Consider the following 24765-nt stretch of genomic DNA (forward strand, 5'->3'; position numbering starts at 1 on the left):
CTTCCTCTGTGCAATACTCACTCTATGTTGATGACCTTCAAATCTCTGTTTCATCGTGCAATCTTTCTATTTGTGAACGGAGGCTTCAAGTTGCCATCAACAATCTCCTAAAGTGGGCGGATGAAAACGGCTTTAGTTTCTCTCCGGAAAAGACGGTAACTGTCTGTTACTCCCGTATACGGGGAGTCCCTGCGGTTCCTTCTCTATATATGCGACAGACCCCTATCCCGGTGAAAGTAGATCACAAGTTTCTGGGCCTCACTTTCGACCGTAAGCTTTCGTTTGTGCCTCATATAAAAAGTCTGAAGTTAAAATGCCAGAAATCACTGAACCTCCTTAAAGTCTTGTCCCACAAAACATGGGGCTCTGACCGTCTATGTCTTTTGCGAATCTATCGCTCGGTAATCCGCTCACGCCTGGACTATGGCAGCTTTGTGTACGGATCTGCTAGGCCATCAGCTCTTAAGGCACTTGATCCCATCCATCATCAGGGACTTCGCTTGGCAATAGGTGCCTTCAGAACGTCGCCCGTGCTCAGTCTCTACGCTGAGGGAAATGAGATGTCCCTTGACAGACGCCGATTCTTCTTAGGATTTATGTATTCATTGAGAATACGATCAGTCGCTCAGCATCCAGCCCGGGAGGCAGTGGAGGGCACGAAATATCAAAGGACATTCGAAAACAAGCCTAGCATTATCCCTCCATTCGCGATGAGAAATAGGAATGTGGCAGAGTCAGTTGGGATAGACAGTAAGCTTTCAGTTGCCGCAGTTCCAAAAACGGTGGCACCATGGGATTTCAGCTGCATACGTTGCGATTTGTCACTAACAAAGTTTAATAAAAAGGATACCCCATCCGAGGTCATGCGACAAGAATTTTACGAACTCCAGAAGCAGCATGATTCTCATTCACAATATTACACAGACGGCACAAAAACGGAATCATTTGTTGGCTGTGCCATGATCGGCCCATCAGTAAGAAGTGCTCGTAGGCTAAATTCGTTCGCGACAGTTTTCACTGCTGAACTGTGCGGCCTTCTGCTTGCAATAGATCACATCATCCAAACACGTAACTCCCGGTCAGTTGTATATACAGATTCGTTGAGTGCGTTACGGGCTCTGATTTCACTTGAAACCCCAAAGAATGCACTCATTGTTTTATTACAAAGCAAAATAGTAGCAGCTACCAGGAAGGGATGTGATGTTCTATTCTGCTGGGTGCCGAGCCATGTCGGAATCCCAGGGAATGAAGAGGTAGATTGTGCTGCGGGCACTTGTGGCACTCGTACTGTGGACATTAGTGGTATCCCATTTAGAGATTACTGTGCCCTAGTCAAATGTCATCTTAAAGCTCAATGGCAAACAGAATGGAGCCTACAGGTGTCCAACAAGCTGCACATGGTTAAGCCTTTTCTTGGTGAATGGGAGAGTGCTAGGCACAGAGACAGGTTCTATGAGGTAGTCCTCTGTCGCCTACGCATTGGGCACACGCGGCTGACGCATGGACACCTTTTGCGTGGGGAGGACCCTCCGGAATGTGAGCATTGCCAACAACCTTTGAGTGTCTTGCATATTCTTCTCGAATGCCCTGCGCATGATGATAAACGCCGCCATTACTTCTCCCAGCTCTACAAAGAGCATATTCCTCTACACCTTTGTGTGCTGCTTGGAAATGAGCCACTACTCCCACCCACCCAGGTTTTTAAGTTTTTAAAAAGTATTAATATTTTACACAAATTGTAGCATTATATATAATATAAGGTCCTAGTCCTATTTTATACATTTTTGAAATTACCAGCTACTAAAGCTCTTTTTTCTTCAAAACCCTCTTCTGCAATAGTATCACTTCTTGGCGCATCATAGCCTTAGTTGCTTTTGCGCCACAAAACCCCAATCTACTACTACTACTTAATGTAAATTGACAACTATTGTTGCTTTGATCATGTTTCATTATTTCAAAAGCTAATATTTTTTCAAACTCCATATTAACCAAACCTTTCAATATATCAGGAAATGGGTGTGTGCATTGAAAACAAAATATTTGTGGTTCCGTATTACATATTGTATCAGGTGATACACAGATACCATTACTTGCTAATAGACTTGCATGGTCGTTATTAAATATCAGTTGAGATATTTGGAATGCTAGTTGTTGGTCGAACATTTTTATAGTAAAACATCATATGGGATGGGGACAAAAAACACAGTTAGTACACTTGAGCTAAGCTAGTCCAACCTCCTCCACTCCATCCAACATCCAATTATTTTTTTTTTTTTTTCGCAATAATTTACGTTTAATTCCCTAACACCTAGGCGCATTTTTTTTCTATAATCGTGGCGGACTGCGTCCGGGGAAAGTGTGAAGAAGCTACAAAAAAAAATGTACACAAAAAAAAATTCCTACCTAAACCAGAAGCTATAAAAATTCCTAGCAAAAATTACAAAAAAAAAGAGAAAAAGTGTTATACGACACGACGATCCCCAGACAATCAGTACACGGGCCACTTACCTAACAACTAAGTATTAATAGAAATTACCTGCCTCACGCGCGCGTAAGCTAAGGAAAAATTCGCGTACGTGGGGGGAGAATAAGCCCTGACAGATTAAAAAACAGAAGGCCACCTCCTCCACTCCGACCGACCACGTCGACAAAAGCTAAAGGCTCTAGCTAAAAAAATGATGCTATTATTGCGGTTTCCCTAACAGCGGAACGCGTTTTGGAAAAATAAAGATTAAGTTCCCTAACAGTTTTCGGACTTGCAACCAACCAGAAACCAGACAAAACAACCACCATCGACGATAAGCACAGGTTTGAATTTTGAATAATAATAATAATAATATTTTACGTTAAATCCAATAGTCGAAAATGATGGTGTTCTCCAGTGGATTGCATTCCTCCTAACCTTACAATTTTTCCGAAAGAGTATTTAAAAGAGAGAGAGAGAAGCAAGAAGATAAGGGATAAAAAAAGACGCGGATAGCCTACGCGCATCGGCGAAACCCTAGCGTCCGTATGTCTCTCAACGCGAAGTCCCTAGCAATCGATAACAGCATGCATTTAACAAAAAGCTTGGATCACTGGCTACCAAGAGTGGCGGGTCAATGATGCTAGTCTAAACTTTGTGACAAGCCCGGAGGACAGTGAAAGGTAGGATGTATCATCAAGTCATCCGAGCCTCCTTGTAAACAGGTGGATGGCAACAAGAAAATATTTAGTCTTCCTTCGACTAAACGTTTTCTTTTCGCTCACTCAGAAAGACGATATACACCGAACGTTTTCAAGCCTTTGGCCCGTGGGGATCGCATACAAAAGGTGAGTTAGTCTAGGGCTTTCGTTTTGATTTCACGTTCAGCCACTGCCTAACAAATTTTTATTTTTTTGTTTTTTTTGTTTTAAATCTAAGGCGCCAACCCCCTAGCCTTACAGATTTAAAATGCGATCAGGGTTGCCAAAAGGATTTAACGTCTCCATGCCCTATTCTACCCATAGCTGACCACGATTTTTTTTTATTTTTTACATTTGGTGTCTGTGTGTGTGTGTGTGTGTGTGTGTTTTCAAGATAGCCTAACAAATTTTGAGCACGTGTGTAATTTTTTTTTATGTTAAGTACGTGGTACCCAAGTTAACGTCCCACAACAAATGGAAAAAATCATTCCAACCCATACACCTAAAATTGGTTGGCATTTTTTTCCTAACAGTGTTTCTTGTTTATTTGTTTTTTTTTTGTCCAGAATATATGGTTCCCGGAGACATCCTGGCACTCCCCTACAGTGTCACCTCTCCCGCCAAACGGCTGCCCTAACAAAATCGAAAAGCTAGAGAGACAAACGGTCTTAAAACCAAACATCTAAATATATACGCGCGCGCGCGAAGAAGAAACAACAACAACAGCAGCAGCAGCAACCGCGTCCCTGCCTAGCCGCAAGAAGCTATGGAAACTGTAGACACCTAATCTCGAGGCGGCCGCGACAACCTGTATGGGACAAAAAACACAGTTAGTACACTTGAGCTAAGCTAGTCCAACCTCCTCCACTCCATCCAACATCCAATTATTTTATTTTTTTTTTTTTCGTTTCAATAATTTACGTTTAATTCCCTAACACCTAGGCGCATTTTTCCTATAATCGTGGCGGACTGCGTCCGGGGAAAGTGTGAAGAAGCTACAAAAAAAAATGTACACAAAAAAAAAATCCCTACCTAAACCAGAAGCTATAAAAATTCCTAGCAAAAATTACAAAAAAAAAGAAAAAGTGTTATACGACACGACGATCCCCAGACAATCAGTACACGGGCCACTTACCTAACAACTAAGTATTAATAGAAATTACCTGCCTCACGCGCGCGTAAGCTAAGGAAAAATTCGCGTACGTGGGGGGAGAATAAGCCCTGACAGATTAAAAAACAGAAGGCCACCTCCTCCACTCCGACCGACCACGTCGACAAAAGCTAAAGGCTCTAGCTAAAAAAATGATGCTATTATTGCGGATTCCCTAACAGCGGAACGCGTTTTGGAAAAATAAAGATTAAGTTCCCTAACAGTTTTCGGACTTGCAACCAACCAGAAACCAGACAAAACAACCACCATCGACGATAAGCACAGGTTTGAATTTTGAATAATAATAATAATAATATTTTACGTTAAATCCAATAGTCGAAAATGATGGTGTTCTCCAGTGGATTGCATTCCTCCTAACCTTACAATTTTTCCGAAAGAGTATTTAAAAGAGAGAGAGAGAAGCAAGAAGATAAGGGATAAAAAAAGACGCGGATAGCCTACGCGCATCGGCGAAACCCTAGCGTCCGTATGTCTCTCAACGCGAAGTCCCTAGCAATCGATAACAGCATGCATTTAACAAAAAGCTTGGATCACTGGCTACCAAGAGTGGCGGGTCAATGATGCTAGTCTAAACTTTGTGACAAGCCCGGAGGACAGTGAAAGGTAGGATGTATCATCAAGTCATCCGAGCCTCCTTGTAAACAGGTGGATGGCAACAAGAAAATATTTAGTCTTCCTTCGACTAAACGTTTTCTTTTCGCTCACTCAGAAAGACGATATACACCGAACGTTTTCAAGCCTATGGCCCGTGGGGATCGCATACAAAAGGTGAGTTAGTCTAGGGCTTTCGTTTTGATTTCACGTTCAGCCACTGCCTAACAAATTTTTATTTTTTGTTTTTTTTGTTTTAAATCTAAGGCGCCAACCCCCTAGCCTTACAGATTTAAAATGCGATCAGGGTTGCCAAAAGGATTTAACGTCTCCATGCCCTATTCTACCCATAGCTGACCACGATTTTTTTTTATTTTTTACATTTGGTGTCTGTGTGTGTGTGTGTGTGTGTGTGTGTTTTCAAGATAGCCTAACAAATTTTGAGCACGTGTGTAATTTTTTTTTATGTTAAGTACGTGGTACCCAAGTTAACGTCCCACAACAAATGGAAAAAATCATTCCAACCCATACACCTAAAATTGGTTGGCATTTTTTTCCTAACAGTGTTTCTTGTTTATTTGTTTTTTTTTTGTCCAGAATATATGGTTCCCGGAGACATCCTGGCACTCCCCTACAGTGTCACCTCTCCCGCCAAACGGCTGCCCTAACAAAATCGAAAAGCTAGAGAGACAAACGGTCTTAAAACCAAACATCTAAATATATACGCGCGCGCGCGAAGAAGAAACAACAACAACAGCAGCAGCAACCGCGTCCCTGCCTAGCCGCAAGAAGCTATGGAAACTGTAGACACCTAATCTCGAGGCGGCCGCGACAAACCTGTATGGGAAAGAGTGGTAAGGCCCCGAGTGGGGGGATAAAAATAGAAGGCAGCGGCATCTCACCAACAGACCGTTGACGCAGGAGCAGGACGTTCCAAGGGCAGGCTTCGGAGATTTCTTGAAGAAGTAATTTTTGTTCGGAGGATGTCGCCCCTTTTATAGCAGCTGCCGAGGTGTTTAGAGGTCTGAAAAAACGAAACCGTTTTCGAAAGAGAAGACACGAATGATTTTTTTTCCTTAACATTCCAGCTCTTTAGCATTTGTAAACAATCGCTAGATGCAGCTGTGTTATGATATTACGTCATCGTGTTGACTGTTTCATCATTTTGAAATACAAATATTTCGAACATGTTTTCATTCACTTTCATATGTCTCTTTTCTAATATACATATATTGAAGTGATGTAATATATATGAAATATGACACGCGTTTGTATTTTGGTTGTGTTATTTGTATATACTGTGTTTTTCTATTTGTATAACCTTATTACCTGTATAAAACGTATATATTACAGAAGATCTTATATAAGAAACCAAGAAGTGTATATAAACACATAACATGCCATCTTTTCAATTTTTAAGTGATCACAATGTTTAACCGAATATATAGGTTTTATAACTTTGTAACCACAGATACGCTGCAGACGATCTGTAGGGCTACATTATCAGTTAAAAAAACCAAGTTATTCGATTATTAAAATAAACTACCGATACACAGCGAACGGTCGTACGATCATACTACATAAATTATAGAAAAAAAAAATATTCGAGTCTCTTGATTTTTTTTTCCACACACTCGGAAATAATGCGCTATTTACATATAGTATACGGATACAAATTGGTGGTCTAGTGGGTTTTTTTTATTTCATAGTACATAATCGTGACAGTACAAAATGTTGTTGCGAAGTGGATTTTTTTACGATTACCCTAGTGATGTGAAAAATAATGTTATTTGTAATAATAAGACTACTGTTGTATTGAAAAACAATCCTTGTAGAAAAATATTCCAGTTAATAAAAATCATCTTTCGATATTTATGGAGATATTATTTCTACGAAAGATTTAAAACACAAAAACAATATGACAACATACCTTACTGATTACATTACACTTGCTACAAAGATGACGATGGGGTTACCAATAACTTTAAGCATATACTCTGCTGTACATAACGCAAAATACCCATACGGTAAAACGTTTGACAGAGTGACTGTACACGAGTTGCCATCCGGAAACATTTCTGAACTTCACGATATTAAAGAAATACATTCTCCAGTAAAAAAAGACGTACTTAATTGTCCAGAAGTTTACGGTCGTCTTGTTCGTTATCAGTTTGGTGACGAAATATATTGGCGTTGTCGTTCCAGTTATCCAGATCTAGTAGATGATACTGGTAATGTCATATGTTGTAAAAACGGCACGTTACAGGACTACTAATAACGACATACCTTTCGAATTGGCTGATCATGTTTTCAAACACATGGTTCAAAAAAGACGTCCGTGTGGTGTGAAAGATTTGCATGGATGGGAACTAATCATCGATCACTTCGAAGATGTGATGGCTATCGTTATTAGCAACGATACATGTGTCGATACAATCAAAGAAATTCTACATAACAAGGAATGTAAGCAGATATACTTTGATTGTACATCGAAAATTTGGTTGGGATATCTTTGTGATCACGTCGAATATATACGCCTCAGCTATAAAATTAAGTCTACTAATAAGTCCATAACGACCATGGCTCAAAAGCTTCCGAATCTGAAAACGTTAGACATACGCGATGCACGTAACCTAAATTATAAAGCAATGATAACTATCGCCAAAAATTTTCCTAAACTGGAACATCTTTATTTAAAAAATTGTTCTCTCATTGATGATTTCGCAATCGAAATGTTAATGGGAGCACAATCCCCTTTAAAGACAGTGTGTTTAGAACGTTGCACAAATGTTAGTAAACAAACATTTACGAGGATTGTGTTAAACTTTAATTTATTGTGCGCTTATTATATTAATCACGTAAAAAAATATTTCAGAAAGAAAACAGTAACCCCGCCCTCATGAACACGTGATATATATTTTTTTGTTTGGTAGGGATCACATGAATGACACTTGTATAGGTGGGCGTTAAAGTTTTGGACAGAAGAATGGATGTAATATGCTATATAAGTACATCTTTCCACCACTACCACCACCATCACCACCAACACGCACCAAACGAATAAGAAGTCTCCTCGATACTTTATTAATGTTTTAAACCAGAGTCGCCTCTAGAACTCATGCAACCACCACCACCACCTCCACCGCCATTGATAAGGCCTGTTCCTTCACCATCACCAATGCCGAGGCCACCACCACCACCAACTCCACCACCATCGCCTCCACCTCCGCCACCGCCACCACCGCCAAGACCAACATCGTCGTCATCACAAGAACCGTTGACGAGAAACCTGTGCACAGGTATGACTGGTGTGGAACTGCCACCTGGCTGCTACATCAGAGAATCTTGTGTCATCCCCATCGAAATCGCCCACCAAGTGTTTCGTCATATGGAACAGACCAATATAGTGTGTCCTCTTCACGATATGATTTCGTGGGAAGATATCGAATCATTTTTTGATGGTGATCACACATCACCTGTTGCAGTACTTTGCGAATGTTCACCAACTGCTGGACTTGTGAGAGGATTGTACGAAGACAATTTTACGCACATTATAGCTTACTCGTTAGAATGGATATATTTGCTGCCGTCGCATGTCAAAGTTCTTCGCATTAATTCCTTTGATATTACAGATGGTATTTTTGATTTGATATCAAACAGAGTTCCAAATTTAAAAGCTCTTCACGTGAATAACGCAAGATACATAACTAACAACGGATTGGCAACTATCGTCCGAAATATGCGTAGTTTGGAGCATTTGTCAATGTATAATTGCAGACGCATTGACCCTAGTGGTCTCTTAATCATTTCAAACGCAGGATTAGACATTAAAACTTTGTGTCTTGTTGGTTGTCAGCGCATAAACAAAGAGTTTTTTGATTTCTTTATTGAAAAAACTCCTTCGATCATGTGTGCATATTGCAGCATATTTTAAACCTGTGAAATAAAGACTTTACGTGTCAATAAAAAAAAGTTGTGTTGCTATCAAGATAAAAAATTCCCAAATTGTGGTAATAAAATGTTTCTTTATTTTCCGAAACGAGTGTGATTGAATTATTCAGATTGCCAAAAAACACAATAGATATTGGGAAGATGTTTTACAACCCAGCGAAAGGTACTGCTATCAACATATTTCGTCCCAACCATGCACAACGATTTCAAGTCCTGCATATGCAATCGCAGAAATCCCTCGTTGTTCAGACTTCCGTACTTGAAGATGTTGAGATGCTTCAGTTGTGGACTAAAGTCGTTGACAAACTCCAGGGACTTGTAATCCAGTTGACTTGCATCGGCCAGTTGTAGTGTATGCAGTTTGGGGGATTTTTTTAGAAGAGTACATAGTTGGTAGCTCGTAATTGTATTCAAAACTTCGATGTGACGAAAGTGTGGTGCGATGAGCTCGTGATGCACGCTAGAATTCCAGTAGAGATGTTCACATCTGGTATCGTTCAGAATATCCTTTGCCCTCTTCCGTCCCATCCCATCGGAAATCAGGGTACTTGTTAGATCGTTGTTTTCTTCAAATTGATGAAGAATTGACTGCCACGAATCGTAATCGTTTTCTTCGAGGTCGCAAAATTGTGCATATACATCGCTCCAATTATTGTTTTCGTTTGAACTATAAAAGTAAGACTTCTGCTTGACGATAGAGTCTTTACATTGAATGGAGATTTTTTGCACCACACCGTTGCAAAACAATTGATTCATGATTCTACAGATTCGTGGTAAGTAAGCCTATATATACATTTCTCGTAGGCAGTTATTTATATGTATTTTGTTTCGAACACCGTATGGGAAAGGAGGGTAGAGTGATGTATTGTTAAACATAAATCTCTATAGATAGAAAAAATTAAAATATTTTGTATCGATGGTTTACAATATTTATTTAGGGCTTTTCTTTCCATGGAACAAATCTATACGACATGGTGGAAGTAACACAAGCACATTTAAGATTGGGCAAATGATTAACAACCCAATCAAATGTTTCTTGGTCCAGTTTTTTGGTTCCCATTATACAAAGTGTTTTCAGTTTGGGTAGATTCAATCTCAGGAAGCCTTCGTTATCCAAGTCAGGGTAGTGGAATATTGTCAAATGTTCCAGGTCTTGAGCCTTGTCAGTTAAAATTCCAAGAGCCTTCTTATCCAGTTGGGATCCGTCAGCAATTTCTAATGCTTTTACTTGTGGAGTTCTATTCAGCATTGTCTCGAGATTATTATTCATAATTAAAGCCAAAATGTTGAGATATTTGTAATGTGGTCCTATTAGTTCATAATATTTAGTAGCCATCCAACATATATGCTCATAACTTGTGTTGTTCAACATAGTCTCCACATCTTCACCATTGTTCGAATTAAAAAGGACGGTCCCATGTTTATAGCTAGCCTGAAACTTGTCCAGCATCTCATACCAGCAATCTTCGTGTCCACGGTTTATGTTATCAAAAATTTCTTTCGCTTTTTCAAATGACACTGGGTTCGTATTACTTTCACGAAAATATATTCCATACATCTCCACGCCTTTTCGTTCCCTAAAACTTTGATTCAAATGTATACGACTGCGCGATCGCATAAACAGTCCTCCCAAGAGACGTTGCATGATATGGATAATATTTTGTGTGTGGTCAGTCCGCCCTATATATAGGAAAAAATACGCCAACGTTTACATCACGTGGTACAATTGCTTTCTCTATTTGTTGTAAACAAGTCTTGAAAGAGATGTACATAGCGTTTTTTTCTTATTCTTTATACTTAAAAGAAAGAAAAAATAAAGATATATTATACACTTGACAGGTATCCCCTCCTCCTTACATGTGGGGAGGAGTGTCTATCTTTGACGATCCCCAAGATACAAAGGATTTCTCTCTCCACTACGAAGAGACAGCCTGGAAAGGGGGGATTTTTTTTTGTGATTACGTCTATATAACTATGTGCAATAACTACATTTAACCTATCGACAATGCACATCTCAAACTTACCGCCAGAACTTCTGAGAGTTGTCTTCACGTACCTGGACAAGACTGACTTGGTTCGTGCTTGCTATGTATGTTGTAGTTGGAAAGACATACTGAACAATTTTCCAAATGTGTGGAGAAATTGTACTGCTACATTGCTCGACTTACGACCCAGTGCAGAAGCAGTTGCTGTGCTTAAAAGTCGTCAAATTCGTAAAATTCATTTAAATTCCTTGTCGTGGATTTCACAACTGTCCCATCACGTACAATATTTGCACATAGAGTATGCAGGATTAAAAAACGATGATGTCGTACGCGTAACCACTATACTGCCATGGTTGGAGACTTTAGTGATACGTTACTGTCCGTTAATCACCGATTACGCTTTCGTAATAATTGGTCGTGGATTCATTAAGTTGAAAAATTTGTTTGTCACCGAATGCCCACTCGTTAGCGACTACGGTGTTTATGCTTTAGTTCGTGGGAATGAGAATTTGACTACACTTAAAATAACGGGAAGTCAACCATTAACCATAAGTTCGATACAATCAATCGTAAACAGATCGCCACAATTAGAAACCCTCACTTTGTGCTTTGACGAGTCTCTCGTAATTACAGATGTCTTATTTGCTCTGTACGAATTACCGAAATTGAAAATGTTCACATTATATATTTACGTCCAAGATTACCCTGCTAATCCTCCAAGAGGAGTGGACGCTATGGAAGAAGATGTGATACCTTCGTGTGTTATAAGACTTGTGTATACGACGTTCAACCGTTTTAGGAGGGAATACGCCCACCACAACAGCCTCTAAAAAGCATCGGCGATGGACACCTTACCACTGGAGATCATCTTGCACATCTTCAAGTTCCTCACGAATCACGAAAAAGGGATCGCCGCAAGAGTGTGTTCTACATGGAAGGACATTATAGACGACAGAAGTTTGTGGAAGAAAAGCAAGATCGTTATCTTCAGGCCTATGGAAACGTGTCATCTCGAAGTCATGCAGAGACGTGACATACGAGCATTGAGTATCAGATGTAAAATGCAAACTTATAATTTCATGATGTTAATGAGAACTGTTTTGAATTTCGAATATTTGGATATTTCAGGAAACGTATGTTTATCCGACTATACTGTAAATTTGGGTTTATTATATGGCGCAAGAAAATACATGAATATGCGTTATTTGGATATAAGTTATTGTAGTCAAATCAGTGATTATACCTACGTATATTTGTTTAAAAGTATGCCCAATTTATTACAATTAAATGTATCTGGTTGTTCTAGAATAACTAACCAAGTATGTAGTGTTTTCCCAAAAAATTTAAAATGGTTGCAAATAAATTCGACGTACATTACAGATACATGCCTTATTGCTATAGGGAACTCTCTCCCTTCACTCGAAGAACTCTACGCTGGGAATATCGGTTCTATTACAGACGATGGTGTGATACATGTTGTTAAAAAATGTCAATTGTTGCGAAAATTGGATGTGAATTTGTGCGAAAATATAACCGATGCAATATTTCAGACTATAGCGCAATATGGCAGGAATTTAACTTTTTTAAATGTCTGTATGATTCCATTGATAGATACAAATAATGTTAAAGGTGGTTTTCGTAACAATAATTTTAAAAACGATGTCACTGTCGTGTATGGTTATGAAAATGTGGGAGGAACTCAAATATATGTTGTGAAAAAATAAAAACTTTTTATTTTCTTTCCTATAATCATGTACAATTGTTTTTTTCGTTAGCAAGAGCTGGAATAAATTGTGATTTTGATTGAAAAATAAAAAACTTTATTTTCCTTTCTTGCAAAGAAATGGAACTGAAAAATGTCTCATATCATTATTTTGACATACTTTGCTGTATATTGAATACCAATCCAAGTGCTCATAATCATGTGAATTTTCACAGGACAAAACAAAAGCAGTACACTTTGAAACGCAATACTTTATTACAGACTCTGTAAATTTAATGTTTCTGGTATTGATCAAGAGATCCTTACGTTCATCGCCTCCAATCGGGAGTACATTATCCACAATATTGCAAATACTGTACGGAGACATTTCATTACTATTCAAAGTTAGACTGTAAATTATATTTACAGTAACTCCAGGTAATGGTCCACGCATTGTTGTAAATATATCGAAGCCTATTTCTTTGCCATTTATGTGGTCGTCGTGCACTACAACGAGGTATACTTCGATTACATCTTCTATATTACCTATAAAAAGGTCACCATTCCTTATAACATTTGTGAACAAATCTCCATAAGAAATATCGCAGTGGTTTATATGCCGTTTTTTACACGATGGAGATACAAAAACGTTTTTTAATCGAGGAGCTTCCTCAATAATCATCGCAGCAACTGCATCGTACAATTTAGTAGTGTCCATTTCGCACGTATTATGAGTAACGATTAAATTATTTAAACGAGACCAACATTGTCTATCGTCTTCTAAACCTATCATTTCTTTAAGAAACACTTCATACCGTAAAATAATGGTATGTGTGTTTAACAAAAGACTTATGTGCTCGTTTTCGACGACACCTTCGTAAGTTCCACAACAAAGTCCGCGTGGAGATATTTTTAAAAATGTAATTTCGTAAATACTGCACAGTTTAGAGTAAAATCTTTCTAAAACATCCTCGCAATCTCGACCGTATACAACGTTTAAAGTTAGTTTATAAGTCTTTAACGTCTCAATATAATTATTGTTTACCTTATCTGTAAATGTTTTCAAATTATAAACGTCTAAAATTAACAAAGAAAATTCGCACCGCACATTTTTCATTACGTTCGTACAAAATCGTATACTATTTTCATTATTCATACAGTAACAACCTTCGAAACATACCACTTTACACATTTCTACACAAGTATGAGCCGCCAAGAGAGATAAACCGTCAATAACAGAAGGATGAGGTTGTTCTACGTGCAAAGCAACAACTCTATCCATGTTTACGTCCGTAACGAGTGACGTTTGATACAATCGACATAGAGGTGACGTTTCTCGCAACCATTTGTTGACACGGTTTAGAAATCGCTTTTTTCGAAGACAACAACGTGCAAGTTTACAACGAAATGGTATTTTCAAGTGACCCCCCATAATAGCTCTTTGGTATAAATAGGGGCTACAACCACGACGAATCCATCAGTCGCACTAGAGTTCCCCTCACGATGACTATTACTCGCTTGTGCAATCCTAAGTTGGTTTTTTCGAGAAACCCCAAAGTTTCTCGTAACATTTATTGCGACTCCTGCGAAAAAGACTGCATTCCAAAGGATTCGGAATATGATTGGTTCATGTTGGTCGACATTATTCAAGATCATTGCGAAGGGAAAAACGCCTCTAAATCGGCTACAAAATTACTCTGTGCACAGTTTATACGCTATTTTGCTAAGAAGGCTCAGAATGCGGATCCCTGGGACGATCAACCAATAAGTTTTCCCAAAGACATTGAATTGAAAGGTATATGGAGTTTGGTGAACGATTCACCAGTCCAACACCCCAAAGATCCCGAGGGTGAAATCCCAAAGGAACTCCACCCCTGTGGTTATTTCATGCATTATAAGCGACTTCAAGATTCTCAATATAACATTGGAAACAATGTACAAAGCCGTCACACTGCTAGGACCTTTCCGAAGAGTATATCTGCAAATACCATCGTCAGAAACGCGCACCGTCTATCCTACGAAGAACAGAAGAATAATTTTTTGCAAACTGTTAATGATGCAGATTTGGTTCTCAATTCAGTTAAAGGAAAGACAGGTGGTCAATTCGAGTTCAAAACAAAAGACGGTCTGTCTTACAACGGTGTGAGTTTTATAACGGAGAAACCAATAACTATTAATCCCGGTATCCATTACGAACAATGGATATGTAGCGGCGGTGAGGTTAAATGTAACCGCACTTTGGTTGCGGAAAGTCAATATTTCGTTGCTTTTAAGCAAGACATGAAACTGGGGGTATCTGTTTGGCCACTGGTCCATAGCGATATGGCTGTAATTTCTAGTGTAGGGGTGTTTGTGTCTATGATCTTTTATATTTTACGTAATATAACTATTTATGGTTCTCTCACCAAATTGGATGCTTTTTCGAAAAAAGTTAGCCAATTGATTTTCGGAAATAACGAAAGCCCACGCTATAAAAATACTTTCGTTTCTTTAAAAATGCCATTTGCGATGGACGGCATGAAATCTTTCACCAAGGAAGAGGCCGAAGACTATAAGCGAATGCTTACTTATCAAACTCCGGAAGAAAAAAATAAAGACGATAATACTTGCATTGCCATTCGTAGATTTCCGGCGTCTAATATCGTGGAACCAATTTATAAAGTAGTTGGAGGTAAAATATCGGTTTGTTACGACCCACTATGGACCATTAAGGATATAGGAACTTCCTTCAATAACGTGTATAAAGGATTTGTTCAAATGTCGATCGAACCAGTTGTCCACCTACAAAACATTACCTGTAGAATTCAGTTTGGTGGTGGTGTAATCAAGCCACTCAACACAAATTACGGAAGTCTTGGTGGTGAGATGCCACTGGACGATAGCAATGATGATTTAAAAGCCCTGGCTGCAGATTTGATTCAAGAAGAAGAACTTAAATCAAGATTGACGACTGGAGAAGACAGTGGTCTATCCGACGGCACCTTTGTTAACAAGTCTGAAAACGATATTTCCGAACAAGACGATGATGACGACGACGACGATGGACCACCACCAGCTAAGAAGACTAAATCTGAGGAGGAAGATGAAGAAGATGAAGATGCTGTTTGATTTAATATTTCATTCCACATGTCTTACAGTTAATAAAGACTGTTTTTATGCATTTTCCAATGTGTTGCTTCTACCTCATTTTATCGATTTATTTTATTTCTATAAATGTATAGAAAAAGTTAAAAAATGATTACAGGACTAACGTTCGTGTCGTTACCTACTTTAGGACTTCTATTTGTAAATGCCTCTTCTATAATGGATCAGACGTTCTTTTCGGATAATGTAATAATATATTACATTGCAACAATCTTCGTATTTGGAATAATAATAGCTTCGAGATTAATTTACACTAATTTAAAATATAATTGTGAGTTGCATTGTGACAACGATAAATCGCAAAATATAGAGGAAATTGTACCTTTTTGGCGACGCTTATTTTCTTTCCGCAAGAGCTGACTACTACGGAGAAAAACCACATCATCAGAAAAAACGAACTCTACAGTAAGTTTGATGCGAGCGAAATGGAAATCATAAATTTATTGTTCGTATTTTCTTTTCTACATAGTATATATGGACATTATGTAATGGACGAGAGAATAACTGTTACAGATTTTCGTAAACATAAACGTAAACAATGCATTGAAAATGGACAATATTTTTTACGGGTAGCTAATGAATACGTCATTCCTATACATTATTACATGCAAATATCAAACTTCAATTATTCTAATGCGCATAACGAAATCGTAATGATTATGGAACCAAGAAATGACAATTGGCACGTTTGCGGACGTACACATAATTCACTTCGTGTGCATTGTGACGAGGATGCAAAATGGTTTCGAGCTGACGAAGATGACGAAATATTACCACCATACGTTATAGAATTATGCGGTAAGTTACAACTTCAGGAGGGGGTTCAATATATTCGGACGAGATATCGATATGGTGCATGTAAAGGTGTTGAGGCATCGTCTGTGACTAGAGAGAGTACAGTGTCCGTGAAGTGTACAAATGGTAAAGAGTACAATTATAAATGTATACAAGATGGATATTATTCATTGCTGAATTCAAATGCGCCAATTGCACGTGTGCCTAATCTAAGAGTACAATGTGAGGGTGACGATTACGATAGTCATTTGGCATACGAGGGATCGAGGTGCATATATATTGGAATAGGAATCATTGTAATATTAATCGTTTTTATATTACTTTCATTATACATTATATACGATATGCGAGACCGTAAACAAAATCACATTTATAGAGAAGCTCCACAAGAGCCGCGTGACGTCATTGATAAGGTAGCTAAGATCAACAATACCCTTCTCCACGGGGTATCGTCATACGTGCCAGCCGACGTTATAAAAAATTGCGAGGAACCACTATTTCCATCGGAAGACCCACCACAAACACCTTGCATCCTCACCAGCTTCCCATCATGGCGCCGACCGCTGCAAAAAATGCCGTCTATGTAAGTTGTTTTTCGATTCCTATTATTTCATGAATGGCTACATATATATACATGTTATTATCGTTGCAGGACTCAATTATGGACATCGATGTCCTCCACGTAAACTTCATGCTGATCATACTCGTCGTCTTGTACATCTCTTCACACAAGTACAGGGCACGAGTACCTTCTCCACAAGCAATCGTTACCACGTTGTAATACCACATTGTATCGTGCGTGTAAAGAATCTCATAAGGGGGGTGACCAAAGTGTGCCAATAAAAATATATGAAAAAGAGAAATGATTTCCTTTGTATTTTTAATCGCAGTGATAACGTCTGTGCTTTGTAACGATAAATTAATGACGCATAGACAACGAGAAGAGGAATTCAAAAAAGTGAATCACACGTGTAGTCCAGATACATTGAAGGTCCGCGTTTCTGACGGTTACATAGTTTCCTTCGCACAACAAATTAACGTAGCACAAACGAATAATTCAGAAAACATAAGTATGCTTCTGCGAGACAATATTTATCACGTTTGTGGAACATGGGATCGAAACGTATCTCTATCGTGCAACGTTTCTGCAGGATGGTATCAACCTCTTTATGTAAATATAACGGAACCATATTTAATATCTACCTGCAATAGTCCCAAGGCAACGAATATTTCTACGGTTACCATCGTTCCATCAAGTTCACCAAGATGTGAAAACTTCTCGTCTGAGAAAGTGCAAATATTAGATAACGTTCGTATAGGATGTGCGAATGCAAGTCTGAACGAAACATACGTGTGTGGTTTTGGCGGATTGTATTACAATATAAATGGAAATTCGACAGCTGGTACCGGTTTTACAGATCTGAGTGCGATATGCACACCAAAGACGGAGAGTTTCTTTAAATATTTAATTAGAATATGGACGAGAGTCATTTCCGTTGTCGTAATAATTTTAATATTTGCGTTAGTATTCATGATACTTTATTGTATAATTTATAAACCATGTTGTAATTGAAAACAATAAATTATAGTTCCTTTTTTATTTGGTCAATAATCCAATGTTTTTCGTCCGGTAACCACGCGGGCACTGTAAAAGGTATTTGCAAGTTTTTTGCGTATAACATTGAAGCTTTAATTTCGTTAATTAAATAATCGTTTGCTATCATTTTCCGTTTATTTTTAGCCGAGTGTAATAGATAGAGTATGTCGTCTTGTGTCATGCCATCAGTATGGGGATAAAAATCGGAAGGTTGATTCTCTACATACTCGTCTATTGTTTTTGCTCTATCTTCATCGATGTGTCGCAAACCTCGATCTTCTATCATTCGTATGAGCAATTTTTTATTCATGTGATCTATCTGAGATGGTACGATCACCACGTCTTGCGCGTCACTGATGTGTTTATTCCAATCCATTATAAAGCCATCGTAAAATAATTTTAGTTCGGAGTTAGTTAAAGGAACATTATGTAATTGACACATTTCGTATATAAATGGGTAACTAAAGGTTGGTGCCCATGCTGGGATATTGAATTCGATTGAAGTTTCTTTACTACGTTCTATTTGTGTTTTTAGGCGCGATTCCATATAAGAATTGGATACCTTCTTTTCGTGAAACGATAACCTATGTAACATGTATTCGATTAATGCGTCGTCCATGTCTTTTGGCGGAACAATGTCTTTAGACTTATTAAAATGTAACATTTCGTCTATTGTATTTGCGTCGTCTTCGCTTATTATAACGACACCATAATTAATTGCTAATTCTTTAATTCGATCGATGAAACGAGTCAATGAGTGTGGAACCACCAATACGATACCTTTATCTCTCGCATTTCGAAGCTGAGGTATCCATGTGTCTAAGAATTTCTTTTCATCCGTTGATACGTCGCTACTTACAATATTAGGTATCGATTCCCTTATAGGTTTTTCATTCTTTTTTCTTTCCTCTACAATATTTTTTTCTCCCACTTCGATACTCTCTGATAGTTGAGGTGAAGGTTGATGCCGCTTCAAAGGCGCTTTCTCGTCTTTATCTTCTTGCTCTTCGTTTTCTGTAACACTGTCTTCTTCTTCACTTGAAGTAATGTCATCACCATCATCATCGTGCATTTTCACAACTCTCGATTGAATCATCTTATTTCTTTCAGATATTATTTCATCCATTTTTAAACTACTTCTTTCTTTACGATGATTTGTAGTAAGCATATAATTTATATTAATTGTTAATTCATTTAATAAGCGTTTTAGATCATTTTCGGATATCTGTTTTAAATGAAATTGTGTACGAATGATTGCATCTCCTAATACGAGATAATGACGTATTCGTTTCTTTAAAACGTGTTCTAAATTTTGCTTATTTAATACATTGAGAGCGTGAATATGCCTCTTTATGGTACGGTCGATTTTATTTTTTAAAATATTTTCTAAATCGTTAGCAATGAAAAAAAACTTTTCTAAATCATCATCATCTGATCTATGTCTCTTCAAAGATTTACCCTTCGTGGCACATGCTTCGATTAAACTAAAAAAGTCGTTTTTTTGTGGGATAACCTTTAACTTCGCACATATCGCTTGAACGTCACTATAAACACGTCCGCACGTGACGTAGTTTACCAACGATGCGTCGTCTTTATTCGGAAGTAAAAGTCGACCGATCCATTCGTGTTTTCGAGCGTAAGATTGGCGTTCTACGGCTGTGTATAAACTCAATAAATTTGCTATATACTCCCTAAAACATTCGTTCAATTTAGGAATAGGTTTTCCGGATAATTCCAATCGTTCCAAAGTCGGTATCATAAATTTTGTATAAAATCTATGTACGATGGACATATATTTATGTTCCCAAGACAAAGGTTTAAACTGTTTTACACCGATAAACGTACACACTGTTCCACATTCAAATTAGTAATGTTTGGGGCGATGAGAAAAATTTTTTCCAAATCCATGTCGGTTAAATCAAAACAACCAGACACGTTTAAACACTTCAGAGTTCGTAGTACATTCTTCTTACACTGTAACAATGTCACGACAGTAGAGTAGCGTCTTCCACAGTCGATGTCAACGATGTTGAATGGAATCATCCGGTAGTCGAATCCATTGCACAGGTGGACTTTGGATACTTTTCTTCGAACGATGGTCTCGAAGCATGTTGCATTGTAGTCTCCAATGTATGCGACACTGTTCCTTTGCCAGAGCACAGGTAAGTCGACGACACAATACCATTTTTTACACACCGTTGCCACAACAGCTTTTTCCTCTTGTGTAAGGAAATGAAATATCGTAACGAGTATTTCGTTTGGCAACGAAGAAATGGTAGACATCGCTTGGCTTGAGAGGTGGGTAGGCCGTGTAGTCGGTTGATGTTTCCGTTTTCAGAATCGGAATAGATGTTCTTTTCTGTCGGCTTTGCTTGTATATCCTATCACCAAATCCCGAAATCTATCTGCAGGACGTAAAATATAGTATAAATCATCTGCAACAACTCTTAAAGACCCAGACATATCTAAATAGATCAAATTTCTGTAATAAAATGCGATATAGAAGAGAACAGTTCTAGTGATAGATTTACAATTACTGAAAGTCAATATTTCCAAAGGAAGCATGGTCCTCAAGATATTTGAAATAACATCATCTCGTACTGTCACAATATTGTCAATGTGTAGAATTCGCAGTTTATGAAATCGATTTCTATTAAGTGCTGGATCAATGGCAGCCAAGTGTTTTAATCCTTCGTTTGTAAGATTATTACAACCACTCAGGTCTAGTAATTCTAACTTTGGAAGAAATAATGCAATGTTTAGTAAAGTAATATCAGTTACAAATTTACAGTTATGCAAACTTAGACTAATTAAAGTTCCTGATAAACAATCTATAGCTCTCGATATAACATAGTCGTTTAGTCTATTACAATTCTGGAAACTTAAAAGTTTTACACGAGGGTGTTTGTGCACAAACAATTGGCAAACACCTACACAGCTATTGGTATGTATATTTAAACCTTTAAATTCTTTTTTCGCGATGGAGTAAGTATTTATATCGGCAAGATGATAGACGGATGCTATTTCGTTATGCCAAAAAATGCGAGGACTATTTTCCAAAAGCTCGTTCCATAATTTGCATACACGTAAAGCCTTAAACTTTGATTTATAGTCTAAATACTTTAAAATTTTTTCCCAAATCTCTGGCGGAAGTTTATGAATATGGGATACGTTTCTAGGCGATCTTCTTAAAGCAACTTTCATACGTCTCGGCATGTTTGAAAAGAAGGCAACTGTTCGCTTTGATAAGAAATAGAAGAGTGTTGTTGCAGGTGGTGGTAAGGTCCATTTATACACACTGGTTATTTTTTGTCATTTATCTATTTCAAAAAAAAGGAGAAAGGGAATCGCGCTCGTCGTCCAATCGCGATTCGGCTCCTCCCAAACTCCTCTGTGATGGAAATTACAATAAACATCCAAAGTCGCCACCTTTTCCATTCTTATTTGTTTACTATAAGTAATAAAAACTGTATATCTGAAAATTACATGCATTCTAGGTCTAATATCGATATATATTAATACACAACAAAGATGTACATCCACTTTGCCGATACGTGTACAGTTAACATAACTTCGCTTTTACTTTACGAACGCAATCAATGTCCAGATACACAATATATTTGTGATTTATTTAACGAAGATAATAAATTAACTCTCTCGAAGAATTTCGTTTCGGTATTGGCAATATCGAATCCATTTGAGGCCGAAAGTTATCGATTTGTATTACATGCCGAACCTTTGCGCATATGGAAGAACGACGATACTCCCGTACATATTGGCGAATTGACAGAAAAAGACTTCCGTTTGGAGAACGATGTGTATGAAATGGATGGCGATGCCATAGTCCAGATTTCTCCTGATACAAGTGGAGTTGTGCAAGGTGGATACGTATATGTCATCGATGGTCAAAGTGGGCGATATCTGTGTACTTTAGACTATTTATATTGTTTGTATAATAATATAGGTGATATGGAAGAGCGTAATCCATTTTCCATTTCCCAGGTAACTGGCAAGCGACCTGTAAGTCGTGCTATTTCTAATGGTTTATATTGGCAAAAATTAATAACGAGTGAAAAGATTGACAGTACATTATATTATTCGGACCAAGTAGGTAATCGTTACGCAGAATATAAAGATTCGTTATATTTTAGCGTTGGAAAGCACATACCTTGCAATTATGCATATGATTTTGGAGTCGCCTTGGCGTATGTGATTGACGAAGCCTTCGATCTACTTGACGGTGCCGGTCGCTGTAATTGTGAAAATGAATATTTTAAATTATTTGGGTCGGAAAATACTTCAATTAATGCTCATTACACCTTATGGTGCATAACTCGCCGACAATTAAATAACGATATCATTCAAAACGCAATGTGTCTTTACTTCACTCCTTCTGTATATAACGAAGTGATGCAAAAAATAGAAGACTACAAACTACCATCTGGGCCGAGCGACGAAGAGAACGAAATATTTGTTTTTAACGACGTAGAGAAAACGGTACTTTATCCACGCATTTACCCATTTGCTACAAAAATAAATTCTTTCGTTACTGAACCTTCGCATGTTACGAACGGTAGGGAATTGCGAACATCGAAGAAGGCAATCGCTTACTTGAATTCGGATGTAGAGGGGAAAATGATGAATAACCCGAAGGGACCCATTTCTCTCAAAATAGCTAAACGCGTTTTTACCACACTTGCCGACGATTTATTGCACTATTTGTACACACCATCCAGCGATGTGTTTTCAAAACGTGGAGTTAATACCCAACCTGTAATTCGAATCGATGGTGACCACCTATATCTCCATGTAACACACGAGTGTGACGAATGGGACGAAAGTCCCAAAAATGCGATGTTACTTCTATGTAGACATGCTCAAAAAGAGGTCATTACAAAATATAACGATCCAGTGGAACCTTTGAATGATTTGTTGTTCGAGAAGTTCGAAAACGTAAAGAAGAGTCACATTTGGAATTCCGTGTTTAATTACGCAATTGTTCATTATCGAACCATGTTGTTTAAAACTATTATAGTTGCATGTACACGGATGCATTACATTTATGTAAGAAATAACAAAACGAGCCAGTACAAGATGGGTGTCAATATCGATTACAAAATGCGATCTCATGCGGTATGTACTCTTCAAGCCATATTGAATAATAAATTGTACTTTACCCAACCTTCTAAGGCAATTAAAGTTTGAATAAAAAAAATTGTCATAATATATCGTGTTTTCGTGTCTGTATAAGATTTTTTGTCATTGATAGTATGTGATAGATATTAGAAACGTTATGCTAATCTATAAATTATTAAAACAGAAAAAACATGAATTTGTGAAATTCAAAATAGTTTTCTTTTCTATAAAGAACTGCGAATACAAAATATATTTTGTGATTACAAAATAGCATATGCCATAATGACAATTTTGATTAACGATATTAATATAGATTGTCTTTTAAAATTCGAAAACGGTACTTCCATTTCAGCTACTAAAGTAATTCAAATATTTGGCCAATCGAGGGTAATACACATAGATACTCCTTTTAAAGTTGACAAACTGAGTTTCGTTTTACATGGGAAGCCTTTGAAAATAACAAAATTAGTTCACGATTTGAAATGTATTGTTCACGTTGGTGATTTGCTTGCAGAAAACGTTACACTCGAAAATGCATATTTTAACGTGACAGAGTATAAACCGATTCACATTGCAGACGATGCAAATGGATCGACAGAAGGTGGCTATGTTTACGTTATTGATGGTGACAGTGGGAAATATTTATGTACTTTGGATTATCTGTATTGCATCTGTCATGGTATAGATGTGAATGGCCGAAATCCATTTTCTACGAGTAGTGCTACCGGAACGAGGCCTCTAAGTTACGCAATTTCGAATGGGCTGTATTGGCAGCACATAATTAACAACGGTGTACCTCGAATGCGACAGAATTTATATTATTCTGACGTAGTTGGTAGTGAATATTTTAATAGAAAGAAATCGCTTTATACAAATATGCAATCTTACGTAGATGATTATGAAGCATATATGTTTGGTGTAGCAATGGCGTACGTCGTAGATGAAGCTTGCGATGAAATCGATTCCAAGGGTAGGTGTTTTAAAGAGGTACATTACGCTGAATTGTGGGGTGGGAAAACTTCTTTTAATGCACATTCATTCCTTTGGTCGATTGCTGATAAAAGGCGGCATTGCCAAATGATTCAAACTGCATTGTGTTTGTTATTTACGCCACAAATATATAGTATGACTATGCAAGCAATAGATCACCTTTCATTCCTATTGATCAAAGATTACCCAGACATGTATAATGAAGCGTCAGCGATTGTAAATGGATATAAGTCAAATCGAAATCATTTTAGCAAATCTGTCGTATATAGCCACGTACATCCGTTTTTTACCGAATCCGAGGCTTTAAAGACTGTTCTAAATGTAGACAATCGTTGTGCATTGTTGAAAAGCGTTGAGTCTAAGTTTTTGCAAAGTATTACAGAAAGATTGGATTTGGAAAAAGGATTTAAAGCCTTTTCGGCTGCAACGGATGACTGGCTACACTACTTCTACACACCACACGAAACAATGTTGTTAAAATCTGGTGTATCCAATAAACCGCATGAGAATCATCATGGTTTGGAATTTTTTTCTGAAA

The 24765-nt window shown here is 37.8% G+C and overlaps 2 protein-coding genes across 3 annotated transcripts in view; both read left to right on the forward strand.

Moving 5' to 3' along the window:
• LOC8033856 overlaps positions 1-24765 on the forward strand; it is a 289711-nt gene that overhangs the window by 174699 nt on the left and 90247 nt on the right. The gene's annotated exons all lie outside the window — the stretch shown is intronic.
• On the forward strand, positions 11706-12587 carry LOC115329385 (F-box/LRR-repeat protein 20). Its single transcript, XM_029990956.4, has one exon. The coding sequence runs from the start codon at positions 11706-11708 to the stop codon at positions 12585-12587; it is 882 nt and encodes a 293-aa protein (XP_029846816.3).

The sequence above is a fragment of the Ixodes scapularis genome, unplaced genomic scaffold (genome assembly GCF_016920785.2).
Source record: "Ixodes scapularis isolate PalLabHiFi unplaced genomic scaffold, ASM1692078v2 PGA_scaffold10__122_contigs__length_95168666, whole genome shotgun sequence".
In the NCBI taxonomy this organism is placed as follows: domain Eukaryota; kingdom Metazoa; phylum Arthropoda; class Arachnida; order Ixodida; family Ixodidae; genus Ixodes; species Ixodes scapularis.